Source organism: Ranitomeya variabilis, chromosome 6 (assembly GCF_051348905.1).
Source record: "Ranitomeya variabilis isolate aRanVar5 chromosome 6, aRanVar5.hap1, whole genome shotgun sequence".
Taxonomy (NCBI): Eukaryota; Metazoa; Chordata; class Amphibia; order Anura; family Dendrobatidae; genus Ranitomeya; species Ranitomeya variabilis.
In genome coordinates, this window is record NC_135237.1 from 548,671,912 (window position 1) to 548,689,653 (window position 17,742).

Sequence of the window (17,742 nt, forward strand, 5' to 3'; positions counted from 1 at the left end):
GTCCCTATTACAGACTTACACAGTATGTTAAATGGTATATCAGTTTGCAAGTCTGTCTTCTTGACTCACCAGAAATAAACACTTAAATCTACAAGCCAATATACAGATAAAAAAGTCAATTCTTCTTGGTTTGCAAAAACAGTCGTCTTGGTAATTAAGATATAATCTGGTTTCTTCACAGCATGGTTGAAATGCAATGTCTGACTTTCATTTGTTCATTTTCAGAGATTTTTTATTTATTATTACTTTTGTCAGATTCAAGTTATTTCTGTGACCATTGTGGGTTTTTCTGTCATTAACCAAGGGGTACTAATCATTTTTGACCACGTGTGTAACTTACTGGGGTCTATATTTATAACTTCCATAACGTAATCTGGCATCCTACAGGATATTCATGACTTGGTAGAGCGGGAAAATGACATACTGGAAATTGGCCTTGGGCAATATGTAGATCTGCCAGAAAGGGAAGGAGGCTGAGAACTTACGAAGGCCTTTATTTGCAGCTGTCAGAGGAAGATGGAGACTGATTGTGGAACTCACATTGAAAAAATATTCAGCTGCTATAAAATATTCAGCTGCTATAGGGGAAGTAAAAAGGCAATTTTATGGGTACTTTATTTGTAATTGCCACTGGGTGAAGGAGACTGACTGACTGACTGAGTATTTACTATGCTCTATATGTACTGCTGCCAGGAGGGTGAGGAGACTGATTAAACAACTTACTAGAGACTATATTTACTGTTACCAAACCTGAAAGGAGATTTGATGGTGATGATGTAGCGCAAGAGGGAGTGATAAACCTGTAGATTACATGTAATAGAATTTGACTATTTTCAGGCAGAGAACCAAAAAATGGATTTTGCGACACAGCCCATCAGTCTGGCCACAGGGGCACAGAAAGACAGTGGTTCTGAGGGGGATGAAAGTATGTAAATAAGGATGTGAGAGGTATATTTTTGTTTGTTTGTAATATGATACAGAGAGACCTCCAGCAATCACGTGTAATCTAAGTTGATCAATCTCTCTGGAGCGCTCCAACAGGGGAAATTAGGAATTACACAAATTGAAATCCATAAGTAGTGCTCTTAACACACGGACTAGTTGCTGCCGTTTGCTGTTTTCCACTGGCTCGTAAGGATCCAGAACAAGAGTCCTCCCTGTAGTAATAAATCAGATTTGTCCAATGGATTTTCAAAAAACACACCGTATTAATATTTCTTTTTCCTTTTGGGGTAAAAGTCCTTAAAAAATATTTTTGAGTAGTATTCCCTGTTCAGGTTTTCCTGGGTAATGACTGGTAAATTCTAGTTACTGCCATGTTAAGCCTTAAGACCTGAAAATAATTGGTATCCACTCTGTCAAGTTAGATTATTGATTATGTCCCACAGGATGTGATGTCCGCCTTTTATTGATCAAAATGACGCCCTTTTTACCCCGTGGTATTAGCCTGTCATTTTGTTTCCAAGGGTAACATTTACCTGAAGATAAACCGATATCACTGCGGCTATAAAATTATTGCTTGCTGATCTATTTTTTTATTTCCAGATCTAGCATTGTTTGTAGTTGGAGCGATTGTCATATTTAATGGTCCCATTAATAGTTTAATTTAGTGATATCATATCCATTCCTAGCTGCCCGCAGGTAAAATGTAGCACGTTTTGACAGTAAACCCCTTATATAAAAAGATCAAAAAAATAAATATATATATATATAAGCGCACACACACACACACACACACACACACACACACACACACACACACACACACACACACACACACACACACACACATACATTCAGGCCCCTTTAAAATTTTCACTCTTTGTTCCATTGCAGCCATTTGGTGAACTCGAAAAAGTTCATTTTTTTTTCTCATTAATGTACACTCTGCACCTCATCTTGACAGAAAAAAACAGAAATATAGAAATTTTTGCAAATTTATTAAAAATGAAAAAATGAAATCTCACATGGCCATAAGTATTCAGCCCCTTTGCTCAGTATTGAGTAGAAGCACCTTTTGAGCTAGTACAGCCATGAGTCTTCTTGGGAATAATGGAACAAGTTTTTCACCCCTGGATCTGGGGATCCTCGGCCATTCTTCCTTGCAGATCCTCTCCAGTTCCATCAGGTTGGATGGTGAACGTTGGTGGACACCATTTTCAGGTCTCTACAGAGATGCTCCATTGGGTTTAGGTCAGGGCTCTGGCTGGGCCAGTCAGGAATGGTCACAGAGTTGTTCTGAAGCCACTCCTTTGTTATTTTAGCTGTGTGCTTAGGGTCATTGTCTTGTTGGAAGGTGAACCTTCGGATAAGTCTGAGGTCCAGAGCACTCTGGAAGAGGTTTTGATCCAGGATATCTCTGTACTTGGCCGCATTCATGTTTCCTTCAATGGCAACCAGTTGTCCTATCCCTGCAGCTGAAAAACACCCCCATAGCATGATGCTGCCACCACCATGTTTCACTGTTGGGAATGTATTGGGCAGGTGATGAACAGTGCCTGGTTTTCTCCACACATACCGTTAAGAATTATTACCAAAAAGGTCTATCTTCATCTCATCAGACCAGAGAATCTTATTTCTCATAGTCTGGGAGTCCTTCATGTAAACTCTATACGGGCTTTCATATGTCTTGCACTGAGGAGAGGCTTCCGTCGGGCCACTCTGCCATAAAGGCCTGACTGGTAGAGGGCTGCAGTGATAGTTGACTTTGTGGAACTTTCTCCCATCTCCCTACTGCATCTCTGGAGCTCAGCCACGGTGATCTTGGGGTTCTTCTTTACCTCTCTCACCAAGGCTCTTCTCCCACGATTGCTCAGTTTGGCTGGACGGCCAGGTCTAGGAAGACTTCTGGTGCTCCCAAACTTCTTCCATTTAAGGATTATGGCGGCCACTGTGCTCTTAGGAACCTTGAGTACTTCAGAAATTCTGTTGTAACCTCGGCCAGATCTGTGCCTTGCCACAATCCTGTCTCTGAGCTCCTTGGCCCGTTCCTTTGACCTCATGATCCTCATTTGGTCTGACATGCACTGTGAGCTGTGAGGTCTTATATAGACAGGTGTGCGCCTTTCCAAATCAAGTCCTATCAGTTTAATTACACGCAGCTGGACTCCAATGAAGGAGTAGAACCATCTCAAGGAGGATCACATGGAAATGGACAGCATGTGACTTAACCCCTTTCTGTCATTAGACGTACTATTCCGTCCATGTGGGGTGGGCCCTACTTCCCAAGGACGGAATAGTACGTCATACGCGATCGGCCGCGCTCACGGGGGGAGCGCGGCCGATCGCGGCCGGGTGTCAGCTGCATATCGCAGCTGACATCCGGCACTATGTGCCAGGAGCGGTCACGGACCGCCCCCGGCACATTAACCCCCGGCACACCGCGATCAAACATGATCGCGATGTGCCGGCGGTGCAGGGAAGCATCGCGCAGGGAGGGGGCTCCCTGCGGGCATCCCTGAGCCCCCCGCAGCAACGCGATGTGATCGCGTTGCTGCGAGGGTCTTACCTCCCTCCCTGCCTGCTCCAGACCCGGATCCAAGATGGCCGCGGATCCGGGTCCTGCAGGGAGGGAGGTGGCTTCACAGAAGCCTGCTCAGAGCAGGCACTGTGAAGCAGCCTGCACTTCTCGCAGATCGGTGATCTGTCAGAGTGCTATGCAAACTGACAGATCACCGATCTGTATTGTGCCCCCCTGGGGCAAAGTAAAAAAGTAAAAAAAAAATTTTCCAAATGTGTAAAAAAAAAAAAAATATTCCAAAATAATGAAAAAAAAAAATATATTATTCCCATAAATACATTTCTTTATCTAAATAAAATAAAAAAAACAATAAAAGTACACATATTTAGTATCACCGCGTCCGTAACGACCCGACCTATAAAACTGGCCCACTAATTAACCCCTTCAGTAAACGCCGTAAGAAAAAAAAAAAAAAACGAGGCAAAAAACAACGCTTTATTATCATACCGCCGAACAAAAAGTGGAATAACACGCGATCAAAAAGACTGATATAAATAACCATGGTACCGCTGAAAACGTCATCTTGTCCCGCAAAAAACGAGCCACCATACAGCATCATCAGCAAAAAAATAAAAAAGTTATAGTCCTGAGAATAAAGCGATACCAAAATAATTATTTTTTCTATAAAATAGTTTTTATCGCATAAAAGCGCCAAAACATAAAAAAAATGATATAAATGAGATATCGCTGTAATCGTACTGACCCGACGAATAAAACTGCTTTATCAATTTTACCAAACGCGGAACGGTATAAATGCCTCCCCAAAAAGAAATTCATGAATAGCTGGTTTTTGATCACTCTGCCTCACAAAAATCGGAATAAAAAGCGATCAAAAAATGTCACGTGTCCGAAAATGTTACCAATAAAAACGTCAACGCATCCCGCAAAAAACAAGATCTCACATGACTCTGTGGACTCAAATATGGAAAAATTACAGCTCTCAAAATGTGGTAACGCAAAAAATATTTTTTGCAATGAAAAGCGTCTTTCAGTGTGTGACGGCTGCCAATCATAAAAATCCGCTAAAAAACCCGCTATAAAAGTAAATCAAACCCCCCTTCATCACCCCCTTAGTTAGGGAAAAATAAAAAAATTAAAAAATGTATTTATTTCCATTTTCCCATTAGGGTTAGGGTTAGGGCTAGAGTTAGGACTAGAGTTAGGGCTAGGGTTATTGCTAGGGTTAGGGCTAGCGTTGGGGCTACAGTTAGGGTTGGGTCTAAAGATAGGGTTAGGGTTTGGATTACATTTACGGTTGGGAATAGGGTTGGGTGTGTCTGGGTTAGAGGAGTGGTTAGGGTTACTGTTGGGATTAGGGTAAGGGGTGTGTTTGGATTAGGGTTTCAGTTATAATTGGGGGGGTTTCCACTGTTTAGGCACATCAGGGGCTTTCCAAACGGGATATGGCATCCGATCTGAATTCCAGCCAATTCTGCGTTGAAAAAGGAAAACAGTGCTCCTTCCCTTCCGAGCTCTCCCGTGTGCCCAAACAGGGGTTTACCCCAACATATGGGGTATCAGCGTACTCAGGACAAATTGGACATCATCTTTTGGGGTCCAATTTCTCCTGCTACCCTTGGGAAAATACAAAACTGGGGGCCAAAAAATAAGTTTTGTGGGAAAAAAAAGATTTTTTATTTTCACGGCTCTGCGTTGTAAACTGTAGTGAAACACTTGGGGGTTCAAAGTTCTCACAACACATCTAGATAAGTTCCTTGGGGGGTCTAATTTCCGATATGGGGTCACTTGTGGGGGGTTTGTACTGTTTGCGTACATCAGGGGCTCTGCAAATGCAACGTGACGCCTGCAGACCAATCCATTTAAGTCTGCATTCCAAATGGCGCTCCTTCCCTTCCGAGCTCTGTCATGCGCCCAAACAGTGGTTCCCCCCCACATATGGGGTATCAGCATACTCAGGACAAATTAGACAACAACTTTTTGGGTCCAATTTATCCTGATACCCTTGTGAAAATACAAAACTGGGGGCTAAAAAAATCATTTTTGTGAAAAAATAATTTTTATTTTCACGGCTCTGCGTTATAAACTGTAGTGAAACACTTGGGGGTTCAAAGTTCTCACAACACATCTAGATAAGTTCCTTGGGGGGTCTAGTTTCCAATATGGGGTCACTTGTGGGGGGTTTGTACTGTTTGGGTACATCAGGGGCTCTGCAAATGCAACGTGACGCCTGCAGACCAATCCATTTAAGTCTGCATTCCAAATGGCGCTCCTTCCCTTCCGAGCTCTGTCATGCGCCCAAACAGTGGTTCCCCCCCACATATCGGGTATCAGCGCACTCAGGACAAATTGGACAACAAATTTTGGGGTCCAATTTATCCTGTTACCCTTGTGAAAATACAAAACTGGGGGCTAAAAAATCATTTTTGTGAAAAAAAAAAAGAATTTATTTTCACGGCTCTGCGTTATAAACTGTAGTGAAACACTTGGGGGTTCAAAGCTCTCAAAACACATCTAGATAAGTTCCTTAGGGGGTCTACTTTCCAAAATGGTGTCACTTGTGGGGGTTTTTAATGTTTAGGCACATCAGGGGCTCTGCAAACGCAACATGGCATCCCATCTTAATTCCAGTCAATTTTGCATTGAAAAGTAAAATAGCGCTCCTTCCCTTCCGAGCTCTGCTATGCGCCCAAACAGTGGTTTACCCCCACATATGGGGTATCGTCGTACTCAGGACAAATTGCACAACAACTTTTGTGCTCTAATTTCTTCTCTTACCCTTGGGGAAATAAAAAAATGGGGGCGAAAAGATCATTTTTGTGAAAAAATATGATTTTTTATTTTTACGGCTCTGCATTATAAACTTCTGTGAAGCACTTGTTGGGTCAAAGTGCTCACCACACATCTAGATAAGTTCCTTAGGGGGTCTACTTTCCAAAATGGTGTCACTTGTGGGGGGTTTCAATGTTTAGGCACATCAGGGGCTCTCCAAATGCAACATGGCGTCCCATCTCAATTCCAGTCAATTTTGCATTGAAAAGTCAAATGGCGCTCCTTCCCTTCCGAGCTCTGCCCTGCGCCCAAACAATGGTTTACACCCACATATGGGGTATCAGCGTACTCAGGACAAATTGCACAACAATTTTTGGGGTCCAATTTCTTCTCTTACCCTTGGGAAAATAAAAAATTGGGGGCGAAAAGATCATTTTTGTGAAAAAATATGATTTTTTATTTTTACCGCTCTGCATTATAAACTTCTGTGAAGCACTTGTTGGGTCAAAGTGCTCACCACACATCTAGATAAGTTCCTTAGGGGGTCTACTTTCCAAAATGGTGTCACTTGTGGGGGGTTTCAATGTTTAGGCACATCAGGGGCTCTCCAAATGCAACATGGCGTCCCATCTCAATTCCAGTCAATTTTGCATTGAAAAGTAAAATGGCGCTCCTTTCCTTCCGAGCTCTGCCATGCGCCCAAACAGTGGATTACCCCCACATTTGGGGTATCAGCATACTCAGGACAAATTGTACAACAAATTTTGGGGTCTATTTTCTCCTGTTACCCTTGGTAAAATAAAACAAATTGGATCTGAAATAAATTTTGTGTGAAAAAAAGTTAAATGTTCATTTTTATTTAAACATTCCAAAAATTCCTGTGAAATACCTGAAGGGTTAATAAACTTCTTGAAAGTGGTTTTGAGTACCTTGAGGGGTGCAGTTTTTAGAATGGTGTCACACTTGGGTATTTTCTATCATATAGACCCCTCAAAATGACTTCAAATGAGATGTGGTCCCTAAAAAAAAATGGTGTTGTAAAAATGAGAAATTGCTGGTCAACTTTTAACCCTTATAACTCCGTCACAAAAAAAAATTTTGGTTCCAAAATTGTACTGATGTAAAGTAGACATGTGGGAAATGTTACTTATTAACCCCTTCCTGACATCAGACGTACTATCCCGTCGAGGTGGGGTGGGCCCGTATGACCGCCGACGGGATAGTACGTCATCACCGATCAGCGGCGCTCACGGGGGGAGCGCGGCCGATCGCGGCCGGGTGTCGGCTGCATATCGCAGCTGACATCCGGCACTATGTGCCAGGAGCGGTCATGGACCGCCCCCGGCACATTAACCCCTGGCACACCGCGATCAAACATGATCGCAGTGTACCGGCGGTATATGGAAGCATCGCGCAGGGAGGGGGCTCCCTGCTGGCTTCCCTGAGACCCCCGGAGCAACGCGATGTGATCGCGTTGCTGCGAGGGTCTCCTACCTCCTTCCTGGCTGCAGGTCCCGGATCCAAGATGGCCGCGGCATCCGGGTCCTGCAGGGAGGGAGGTGGCTTACCGAGTGCCTGCTCAGAGCAAGCGCTTGGTAAGCCTGCAGCCCTGCACAGCAGATCGCCGATCTGGCAGAGTGCTGTGCACACTGCCAGATCAATGATCTGTGATGTCCCCCCCCTGGGACAAAGTAAAAAAGTAAAAAAAAAATTTTTCCACATGTGTAAAAAAAAAAAAAAAATTCCTAAATAAATAATAAAAAAAAATATATATTATTCCCATAAATACATTTCTTTATCTAAATAAAAAAAAAAAAACAATAAAAGTACACATATTTAGTATCGCCGCGTCCGTAACGACCCAACCTATAAAACTGCCCCACTAGTTAACCCCTTCAGTAACACCGTAAGAAAAAAAAAAAAAAAAAACGAGGCAAAAAACAACGCTTTATTACCATACCGCCGAACAAAAAGTGGAATAACACGCGATCAAAAAGACTGATATAAATATCCATGGTACCGCTGAAAACGTCATCTTGTCCCGCAAAAAACGAGCCGCCATATAGCATCATCAGCAAAAAAATAAAAAAGTTATAGTCCTGAGAATAAAGCGATACCAAAATACCGTAATTATTTTTTCTATATTTTAGTTTTTATCGTATAAAAGCGCCAAAACATAAAAAAATGATATAAATGAGATATCGCTGTAATCGTACTGACCCGACGAATAAAACTGCTTTATCAATTTTACCAAACGCGGAACGGTATAAACGCCTCTCCCAAAAGAAATTCATGAATAGCAGGTTTTTGGTCATTCTGCCTCACAAAAATCGGAATAAAAAGCGATCAAAAACGGTCACGTGTCCGAAAATGTTACCAATAAAAACGTCAGCTCGTCCCGCAAAAAACAAGACCTCACATGACTCTGGAGCAAAATGTGGAAAAATTATAGGTCTCAAAATGTGGAGACGCAAAAACTTTTTTGCTATAAAAAGCGTCGCTGGTTTCACACTTGCGTTTTTGTCTGCAGCGTTTTTTGCACAAAAAAAAGCATGCGTTTTTTCCCTATATTTAACATTGAAAACGCATGCGGTTTTTTTGTACGCGTTTGGTCGCGTTTTCAAACGCATGCGGTTTTTTTCTGCATGCGTTCATTTTCAGAAATACAACCTGCAGTATTTTCTTGCGTTTTTAAGCACATGCGTTTGTTTGCGTTAAAAACGCATGCATTTTTTCGAAAAAAAAAACAGAAAACACACTGAAAAGCCACCCACCACCATCAAGGTGATAAAGGGATCCAAACCCTAACCCTAACTCTACCCCTAACCTCACCCCTAACCGTTTAATGAACATTTTCTGACAGTCATAGTGCCACGTATTTCAGTGCCACGTATTTCAGTGCCACGTATTTCAGTGCCACGTATTTCAGTGCCACGTATTTCAGTGCCACGTGTTTCAGTGCCACGTATTTCAGTGCCACGTATCACGTATTTCAGTGCCACGTATCACGTATTTCAGTGCCACATATTTTAGTACCACGTATTTCAGTGCCACGTATTTCAGTGCCACGTATTTCAGTGCCACGTATTTCAGTGCCACGTATCACGTATTTCAGTGCCACGTGTTTCAGTGCCATGTATTTAAGTGCCACGTATCACATATTTCAGTGCCACGTATTTCAGTGCCACGTATTTCAGTGCCACGTATTTCAGTGCCACGTATCACATATTTCAGTGCCACGTATTTCAGTGCCACGTATTTCAGTGCCACGTATTTCAGTGCCACGTATTTCAGTGCCACGTATTTCAGTGCCACGTATTTCAGTGCCACGTATCACATATTTCAGTGCCACGTATTTAAGTGCCACGTATTTCAGTGCCACGTATTTCAGTGCCACGTATTTCAGTGCCACGTATTTCAGTGCCACGTATTTCAGTGCCACGTATTTCAGTGCCACGTATCACGTATTTCAGTGCCACGTGTTTCAGTGCCATGTATTTAAGTGCCACGTATCACATATTTCAGTGCCACGTATTTCAGTGCCACGTATTTCAGTGCCACGTATTTCAGTGCCACGTATTTCAGTCACGTTTAGGGTTAGGGTTAGGGCTAGGGTTGGAGGTAAAGTTAGGGTTGGGGCTAAAGTTAGGGTTGGGGCTAAAGTTAGGGTTAGGGTTTGGATTACATTTACGTTTGGATTAGGGTTGGGATTAGAATTATGGGTGTGTCAGGGCTAGGGGTGTGGTTAGGGTTACCGTTGGGATTAGGGTTAGGGGTGTGTTTGGGTTAGGGTTTCAGGTAGAATTGGGGAGTTTCCACTGTCCAGGCACATCAGGGGCTCTCCAAGCGCGACATGGCGTCCAATCTCAATTCCAGCCAATTCTGCGTTGAAAAAGTAAAACAGTGCTCCTTCCCTTCCGAGCTCTCCCGTGCGCCCAAAAAGGGGTTTACCCCAACATATGTGTTATCAGCGTACTCGGGACAAATTGAACAACAACTTCTGGGGTCCAAGTTCTCTTGTTATCCTTAGGAAAATAAAAATTTGGGGGGCTAAAAATCATTTTTGTGGGAAAAAAAAGATGTTTTATTTTCACGGCTCTGCGTTATAAACTGTAGTGAAACACTTGGGGGTTCAAAGTTCTCACAACACATCTAGATAAGTTCCTTGGGAGGTCTAGTTTCCAATATGGGGTCACTTGTGGGGGGTTTGTACTGTTTGGGTACATCAGGGGCTCTGCAAATGTAACGTGACGCCTGCAGACCAATCCATTTAAGGCTGCATTCCAAATGGCGCTCCTTCCCTTCCGAGCTCTGTCATGCACCCAAACAGTGGTTCCCCCCCACATATGGGGTATCAGCGTACTCAGGACAAATTGGACAACAACTTTTGGGGTCTAATTTATCCTGTTACCCTTGTGAAAATACAAAACTGGGGGCTAAAAAATCATTTTTGTGAAAAAAAAAAAAGAATTTTTATTTTCACGGCTTTGCGCTATAAACTTTAGTGAAACACTTGGGGGTTCAAAGTTCTCAAAACACATCTAGATAAGTTCCTTGGGAGGTCTAGTTTCCAATATGGGGTCACTTGTGGGGGGTTTGTACTGTTTGGGTACATCAGGGGCTCTGCAAATGCAACGTGACGGCTGCTGACCAATCCATTTAAGTCTGCATTCCAAATGGCGCTCCTTCCCTTCCGAGCTCTGTCATGCGCCCAAACAGTGGTTCCCCCCCACATATGGGGTATCAGCGTACTCAGGACAAATTGGAAAACAAATTTTGGGGTCCAATTTATTCTGTTACCCTTGTAAAAATACAAAGCTGGGTGCTAAAAAATCATTTTTGAGAAAAAAAAAAAGAATTTATTTTCACGGCTCTGCGTTATAATCTGTAGTGAAACACTTGGGGGTTCAAAGCTCTCAAAACACATCTAGATAAGTTCCTTAGGGGGTCTACTTTCCAAAATGGTGTCACTTGTAGGGAGTTTCAATGTTTAGGCACATCAGGGGCTCTCCAAACGCAACATGGCGTCCCATCTCAATTCCAGTCAATTTTGCATTGAAAAGTCAAATGGCGCTCCTTCCCTTCCAAGCTCTGCCATGCGCCCAAACAATGGTTTACACCCACATATGGGGTATCATCGTACTCAGGACAAATTGCACAACATTTTTTGGGGTCCAATTTCTTCTCTTACCCTTGGGAAAATAAAAAATTGGGGGCAAAAAGATCATTTTTGTGAAAAAATATGATTTTTTATTTTTACGGCTCTGCATTATAAACTTCTGTGAAGCACTTGGTGGGTCAAAGTGCTCACCACACATCTAGATAAGTTCCTTAGGGGGTCTACTTTCCAAAATGGTGTCACTTGTGGGGGGTTTCAGTGTTTAGGCACATCAGGGGCTCTCCAAATGCAACATGGCGTCCCATCTCAATTCCAGCCAATTTTGCATTGAAAAGTCAAATGGCGCTCCTTTCCTTCCGAGCTCTGCCATACGCCCAAACAGTGGTTTACCCTCACATATGGGGTATCAGCGTACTCAGGACAAATTGTACAACAACTTTGGGGGTCCATTTTTCTCCTGTTACCCTTGGTAAAATAAAACAAATTGGAGCTGAAATAAATTGTGTGTGAAAAAAAGCTAAATGTTCATTTTTATTTAAACATTCCAAAAATTCCTGTGAAACACCTGAAGGGTTAATAAACTTCTTGAATGTGGTTTTGAGCACCTTGAGGGGTGCAGTTTTTAGAATGGTGTCACACTTGGGTATTTTCTATCATATAGACCCCTCAAAATGACTTCAAATGAGATGTGGTCCCTAAAAAAAAATGGTGTTGTAAAAATGAGAAATTGCTGGTCAACTTTTAACCCTTATAACTCCGTCACAAAAAAAAATTTTGGTTCCAAAATTGTACTGATGTAAAGTAGACATGTGGGAAATGTTACTTATTAAGTATTTTGCGTGACATATGTCTGTGATTTAAGGGCATAAAAATTCAAAGTTGGAAAATTGCAAAATTTTCAAAATTTTCGCCAAATTTCCATTTTTTTCACAAATAAACGCAAGTTATATCGAATAAATTTTACCACTAACATGAAGTACAATATGTCACGAGAAAACAATGTCAGAATCACTGGGATCCGTCAAAGCGTTCCAGAGTTATAACCTCATAAAGGGACAGTGGTCAGAATTGTAAAAATTGGCCCGGTCATTAACGTGCAAACCACCCTTGGGGGTGAAGGGGTTAAATATCAGTGTCTGAGCAAAGGGTCTGAATACTTATGACCATGTGATATTTCAGTTTTTCTTTTTTATTACATTTGCAAAAAATTCTACATTTCTTCTTTTTTCAAGATGAGGGCAGAGTGTACATTAATGTGAAAAAGAATGAACTATTTTGAATTTACCGAATGGCTGCAATGAAACAGTAAAAAATTTAAAAGGGGTCTGAATACTTTCCGTACCCACTGTAAATAGGAAAAACAATTTTAAAGCAAGTTTAGAATCGCAGTATTTCCATTAATCTGTATCCAATCATGTTTCCTGGTCGCTGTTTGCAGCACCATGAACGCCGTTTACTCCCCCTCCCCCAAAGGAAAACAAAAAGCAAATTATGGCAGAATTGCATTTTTGTAGTTTAACATTTCATACAATATGTGGTAAAATGAATAATTTCATCCAAAATTACGAGCCCTGATCTCACATCATGCCGTCTGTCTGGGATCACATGAAGAGACAGACGGATCTGCACAAGTGACAGAAGATCAGGGGTCAGGTCTCCAAGATGCTTGGAACAACAAGTAACCGAGAAATGATGGAGGCGACGGGCGGTCACCAAGTATCGATGGGATTTAGAATTCTGTATTGTTCCTTCATTTTACATTTTGAGAATTGGTAAACACTTCTTCTATTTTGGAATCATTCTCCCTCTGCAGAAGTTTTCCCACAGCTGCCTAACACTTTTGCACAGCCCTCTATGTTCATTCTCTAGGTCGCCGGCTTTCCTGTGCTCTTTTCGAACAATGTCTAATGAGTTGGACCTGTGCGATGGGCTTTGTGCGCGTGCTATAACGATGGAGCACGGTAGCTGTAACTTAATTAAGTGGCATGGTAACTGTGCTACAGAGAGGCTCCGGACTAGAGATTCTGCATCCTTCCCACAGGGAGAAGGAATCTCATTACACCTCAATGATACAAGCTGTTCCTACTTTGTGGACGGTACTGTATCTACTGACATTCTCCGTAAAGAAGAAAAGGCAAAAAAAAGCACAGCTACCATAGCACAGACATACAGAACGGCAATAAATCAAAAAGTGGGTTGGATTTATACTTAACTGTGCCTGCCATGTGAGAGAAGCAGTCATGTGTGTTCACAAGGAGGAACACTGTTTCCAGCCGAAATAGGACTTGTGTTATGGTATTCCATCAGTGATTGAAGCCGATGCATCAGAGGACCAGTGTGCGTCAGGGTTGACCGTGTCATCTAAATCCTCCTTTATAAACATGGGGTGAAAGGCCCAAATTCTTGTACCTGCAGCCACCACTAGAGGGAGCCCACTTACTAGTATAAATCATGCTCCCACTAGTCGTGACTCTAGGCGGATCGATTTTTTTTTTTTTTTTTTTTAATTATTATTTTAAAGGAGATTTCCATAATTTTAGAAAACCTGCTCTGGTTAGCAGAGTGGTATAAAACAAAGAATTAATCCATTTCTTATCGCTTGAAATCCTCAAATTTGTTAACTGACCACTGCGGTCAATCACTGTCTTCAGCAGTCACACACTACAACACTTTGGGGTATGTGCACACGATGCAGATTTAGTGCAGAATTGGTGCAGATATGCAGCAGATTTTTCTGCAGCAGAAACGCTGCAGAATTGCACTGTGATTTACAGTACAATGTAAATCAATGTGAAAAAACAAAAAAAGCTGTGCACATGGTGCAGAAAAATCTGCGCAGAAGCGCTGCAGATTTCAGAGAAGTGCATGTCACTTATTTTGTGCAGTTCTGCAGCGTTTCTGCACCCCTCCATTATAGAAATAAAATCTGCACTAAAAACGCATAAAAAAGGCACCTGCGGATTCTGCCAGGAGATGCAGATTTAGCGCAGAAAATTCTGCACCACATTTCCTTCGTGTGCACATAGCCTTACCGCTTGCTCTAAGCTAATGCTTCTGAGATTACACTCTCAATGCGCTGTCAGGGGAAGTAAAGAGGTCTGTATACTTGATTGGAGTATATGAAAGGTGTAATCTGGCTGCAGCTTCTTCCGCATCCGGAGGTGAGCATTGCCGGTGATCCTCAGGAGTCATCCACAGATGTCTAGTGGCTCACTCACTTGCACAAACAGCCTATGTTACTACGCACCTCTCCTTTTTATTCGCACCAGTGCATGATACCTGCCACTCACGCATCCAAGCCTGCCGATATGTAGACGTGACAACATCGCCACTGCTCAACTCCTGATGCGCAAGTAGGCAGAGACAGATTGCCCCTTTAAAGACTAGAGTAAATTACTAAGTTTAAAAAGTTATGAAAAACTTTTAACCCTTAAATTGCAATACTGAGCCCGTTTTATGATCTTCCAACTTCAATAGATACCTTATTCTTTTTTTATTTCTTTATTTTGCAGGCATTTAGACCATCACAAGCTGTGGGAATCCAATGAGTTTGCAGTTTCTTGCTTTAAGATTATCATGTACTCTATTCAGGTGAGTAATGTTATTCCTCTTTTTAGGCCGGATTGAAACCATCACATTTCATGGTCTGTCAGATTTCCTGTCTGACGCAAACATTCCTGACCTGTGCGGCGTTCTCCTGGAGTGATTTTATGTACTTTTGATATTTATATGCAAATTTTGCTATGTTTTAGCCAAAAAATACAACTTTTTTGCATTAAAAGGTCACAGAAATAAAGAGCATCTTTTTTTATTTTGTGCATAATTCATGAACCACGTGCGCCATTTTAATTATTTTCGTCAAAATGTCAGTGAATACCACAAGACAAAGAAAAAAAAAATTGCAAATCATTTTGTCTGAGTGAGCCGCCTCTTGGCCTGGGTGAGCCGCCCCTTGGCCTGGGTGAGCCGCCTCTTGGCCTGGGTGAGCCGCCTCTTGGCCTGGGTGAGCCGCCTCTTGGCCTGGGTGAGCCGCCTCTTGGCCTGGGTGAGCCGCCTCTTGGCCTGGGTGAGCCGCCTCTTGGCCTGGGTGAGCCGCCTCTTGGCCTGGGTGAGCCGCCTCTTGGCCTGGGTGAGCCGCCTCTTGGCCCGGGTGAGCCGCCTCTTGGCCCGGGTGAGCCGCCTCTTGGCCCGGGTGAGCCGCATCTTGGCCCGAGTGAGCCGCGTCTTGGCCCGAGTGAGTCGCCTCTTGGCCTGAGTGAGTCGCCTCTTGGCCCGAGTGAGTCGCCTCTTGGCCCGAGTGAGTCGCCTCTTGGCCCGAGTGAGCCGCCTCTTGGCCCGAGTGAGCTGCCTCTTGGCCCGGGTGAGCTGCCTCTTGGCCCGGGTGAGCTGCCTCTTGGCCCGGGTGAGCCGCCTCTTGGCCCGGGTGAGCCGCCTCTTGGCCCGAGTGAGCCGCCTCTTGGCCTGAGTGAGTCGCCTCTTGGCCCGAGTGAGTCGCCTCTTGGCCCGAGTGAGTCGCCTCTTGGCCCGAGTGAGCCGCCTCTTGGCCCGAGTGAGCTGCCTCTTGGCCCGGGTGAGCTGCCTCTTGGCCCGGGTGAGCTGCCTCTTGGCCCGGGTGAGCCGCCTCTTGGCCCGGGTGAGCCGCCTCTTGGCCCGGGTGAGCCGCCTCTTGGCCCGGGTGAGCCGCCTCTTGGCCCGGGTGAGCCGCCTCTTGGCCCGGGTGAGCCGCCTCTTGGCCCGGGTGAGCCGCCTCTGGGCCTGGGTGACAAATTATTGGCAAACATAAGGTCCTAGAATCATCATTAGTATTGTTGTGGGCCGTGTGCGATCCTGCTGGTAATGACGCAGATAACGCTGTATTCTCTGTATATTGTAGGCGCAGTACTCTCATCATGTGATCCAGCAGATCCTCGGCCACCTGGATTCACATAAGAGGGATTCTCCTCGGATACGAGCTGGAATCGTGCAGGTTCTCCTGGAGGCCGTGGCTATTGCTGCAAAAGGGTCTATTGGTAAGAAGATGGGCGAGTGATCTCAGTGCTGTCATCCGTCACTATCACACAAGCATTACAGCTGCGTGGTATTCTATCGTCACACTGTGATACCCAATAAATGGTGACCCCCTTTTTCTTTCTATCTCAACTCTAGAGAACTTCCCTGTAATAGGATACAAAGAATATTAACCCCATAGTGGCAGGGTCTATTTGGTTCTTATTGACCGGGTCAATTTTTACAATTCTGACCACTGTCCCTTTATGAGGTTATAGCTCTAGAACGCTTCAACGGATACTGGTGATTCTGAGGATGTTTTTTTGTGACATATTGTACTTCATGTTAGTGGTAACATTTCTTCGATATAACCTGCGTTTATTTATGAAAACAACTGAAATTTGGCAAAATTTGGTTACAATTCTCAAACTTTTAATTTTTGTGCCCCAGAGTGGTGTCACATAAAATAGTTAATAAATAACATTTCCCACACGTCACCTTTACATCAACACAGTTTTGGAAACATTTTTTTTTGTTTTGTTGGGAAGTTATAAGGGTTCAAAGTTGACCAGCGATTTCTCATTTTTCAAACAAAATTTACAAAACCTTTTTTTTTAGGAACCACCTGACATTTGAAGTGAGTTTTGGGGGTCAATATAATAGAAAATACCCAAAAGTGACACCATTCTAAAAACTGCACCCGTCAAGGTGCTCAAAACCACATTTTAGAAGTTTATTAACCCTTCAGGTGCTTCACGAGAACTAAAGCAATGTGGAAGGAAAAAAAAAATGAACATTTTACTTTTTTCACAAAAAATTTACTTTGGAACCATTTTTTTTTTTGTTTTCACAAGGGTATCAGGAGAATATGGACAACAAAATTTGTTGAGCAATTTCTCCTGAGTACGCCGATACCCTGTATGTGGGGGAAAGCCTCTGTTTGGGCGCATGGCAGGGTTCAGAAGGGAGAGCAACGTTTGACTTTTTGAACGCAAAATTGGCTTGAATCAATGGTGGCACCATGTCGCGTTTGGAGACCCCCTGATGTACCTAAACAGTGGATCCCCCTCAATTCTAACTCCAACCCTAACCCCAACACACCCCTAACCCTAATCCCAACCCTATCCATAGTAAACCATAATCACAACCCTATCCATAGTAAACCATAATCACAACCCTAAAGGTACCGTCACACTAAGCGACGCTGCAGCGATAGCGACAGCAATGCCGATCGCTGCAGCGTCGCTGTGTGGTCGCTGGAGAGCTGTCACACAGACCGCTCTCCAGCGACCAGCGATGCCGAGGTCCCCGGGTAACCAGGGTAAACATCGGGTTGCTAAGCGCAGGGCCGCGCTTAGTAACCCGATGTTTACCCTGGTTACCAGCG

At 43.5% G+C, this 17,742-nt stretch overlaps 1 protein-coding gene across 5 annotated transcripts in view; it reads left to right on the top strand.

Moving 5' to 3' along the window:
* EFR3A (EFR3 homolog A) overlaps positions 1 to 17,742 on the top strand; it is a 147,738-nt gene that overhangs the window by 65,439 nt on the left and 64,557 nt on the right. For all 5 annotated transcript variants that reach the window (XM_077271245.1, XM_077271244.1, XM_077271246.1 and 2 more), the window contains exons 9-10: positions 14,882 to 14,960; positions 16,243 to 16,378. In XM_077271245.1, coding sequence (XP_077127360.1) covers positions 14,882 to 14,960; positions 16,243 to 16,378 — 215 coding nt within the window. The remainder of the gene's footprint in view (positions 1 to 14,881; positions 14,961 to 16,242; positions 16,379 to 17,742) is intronic.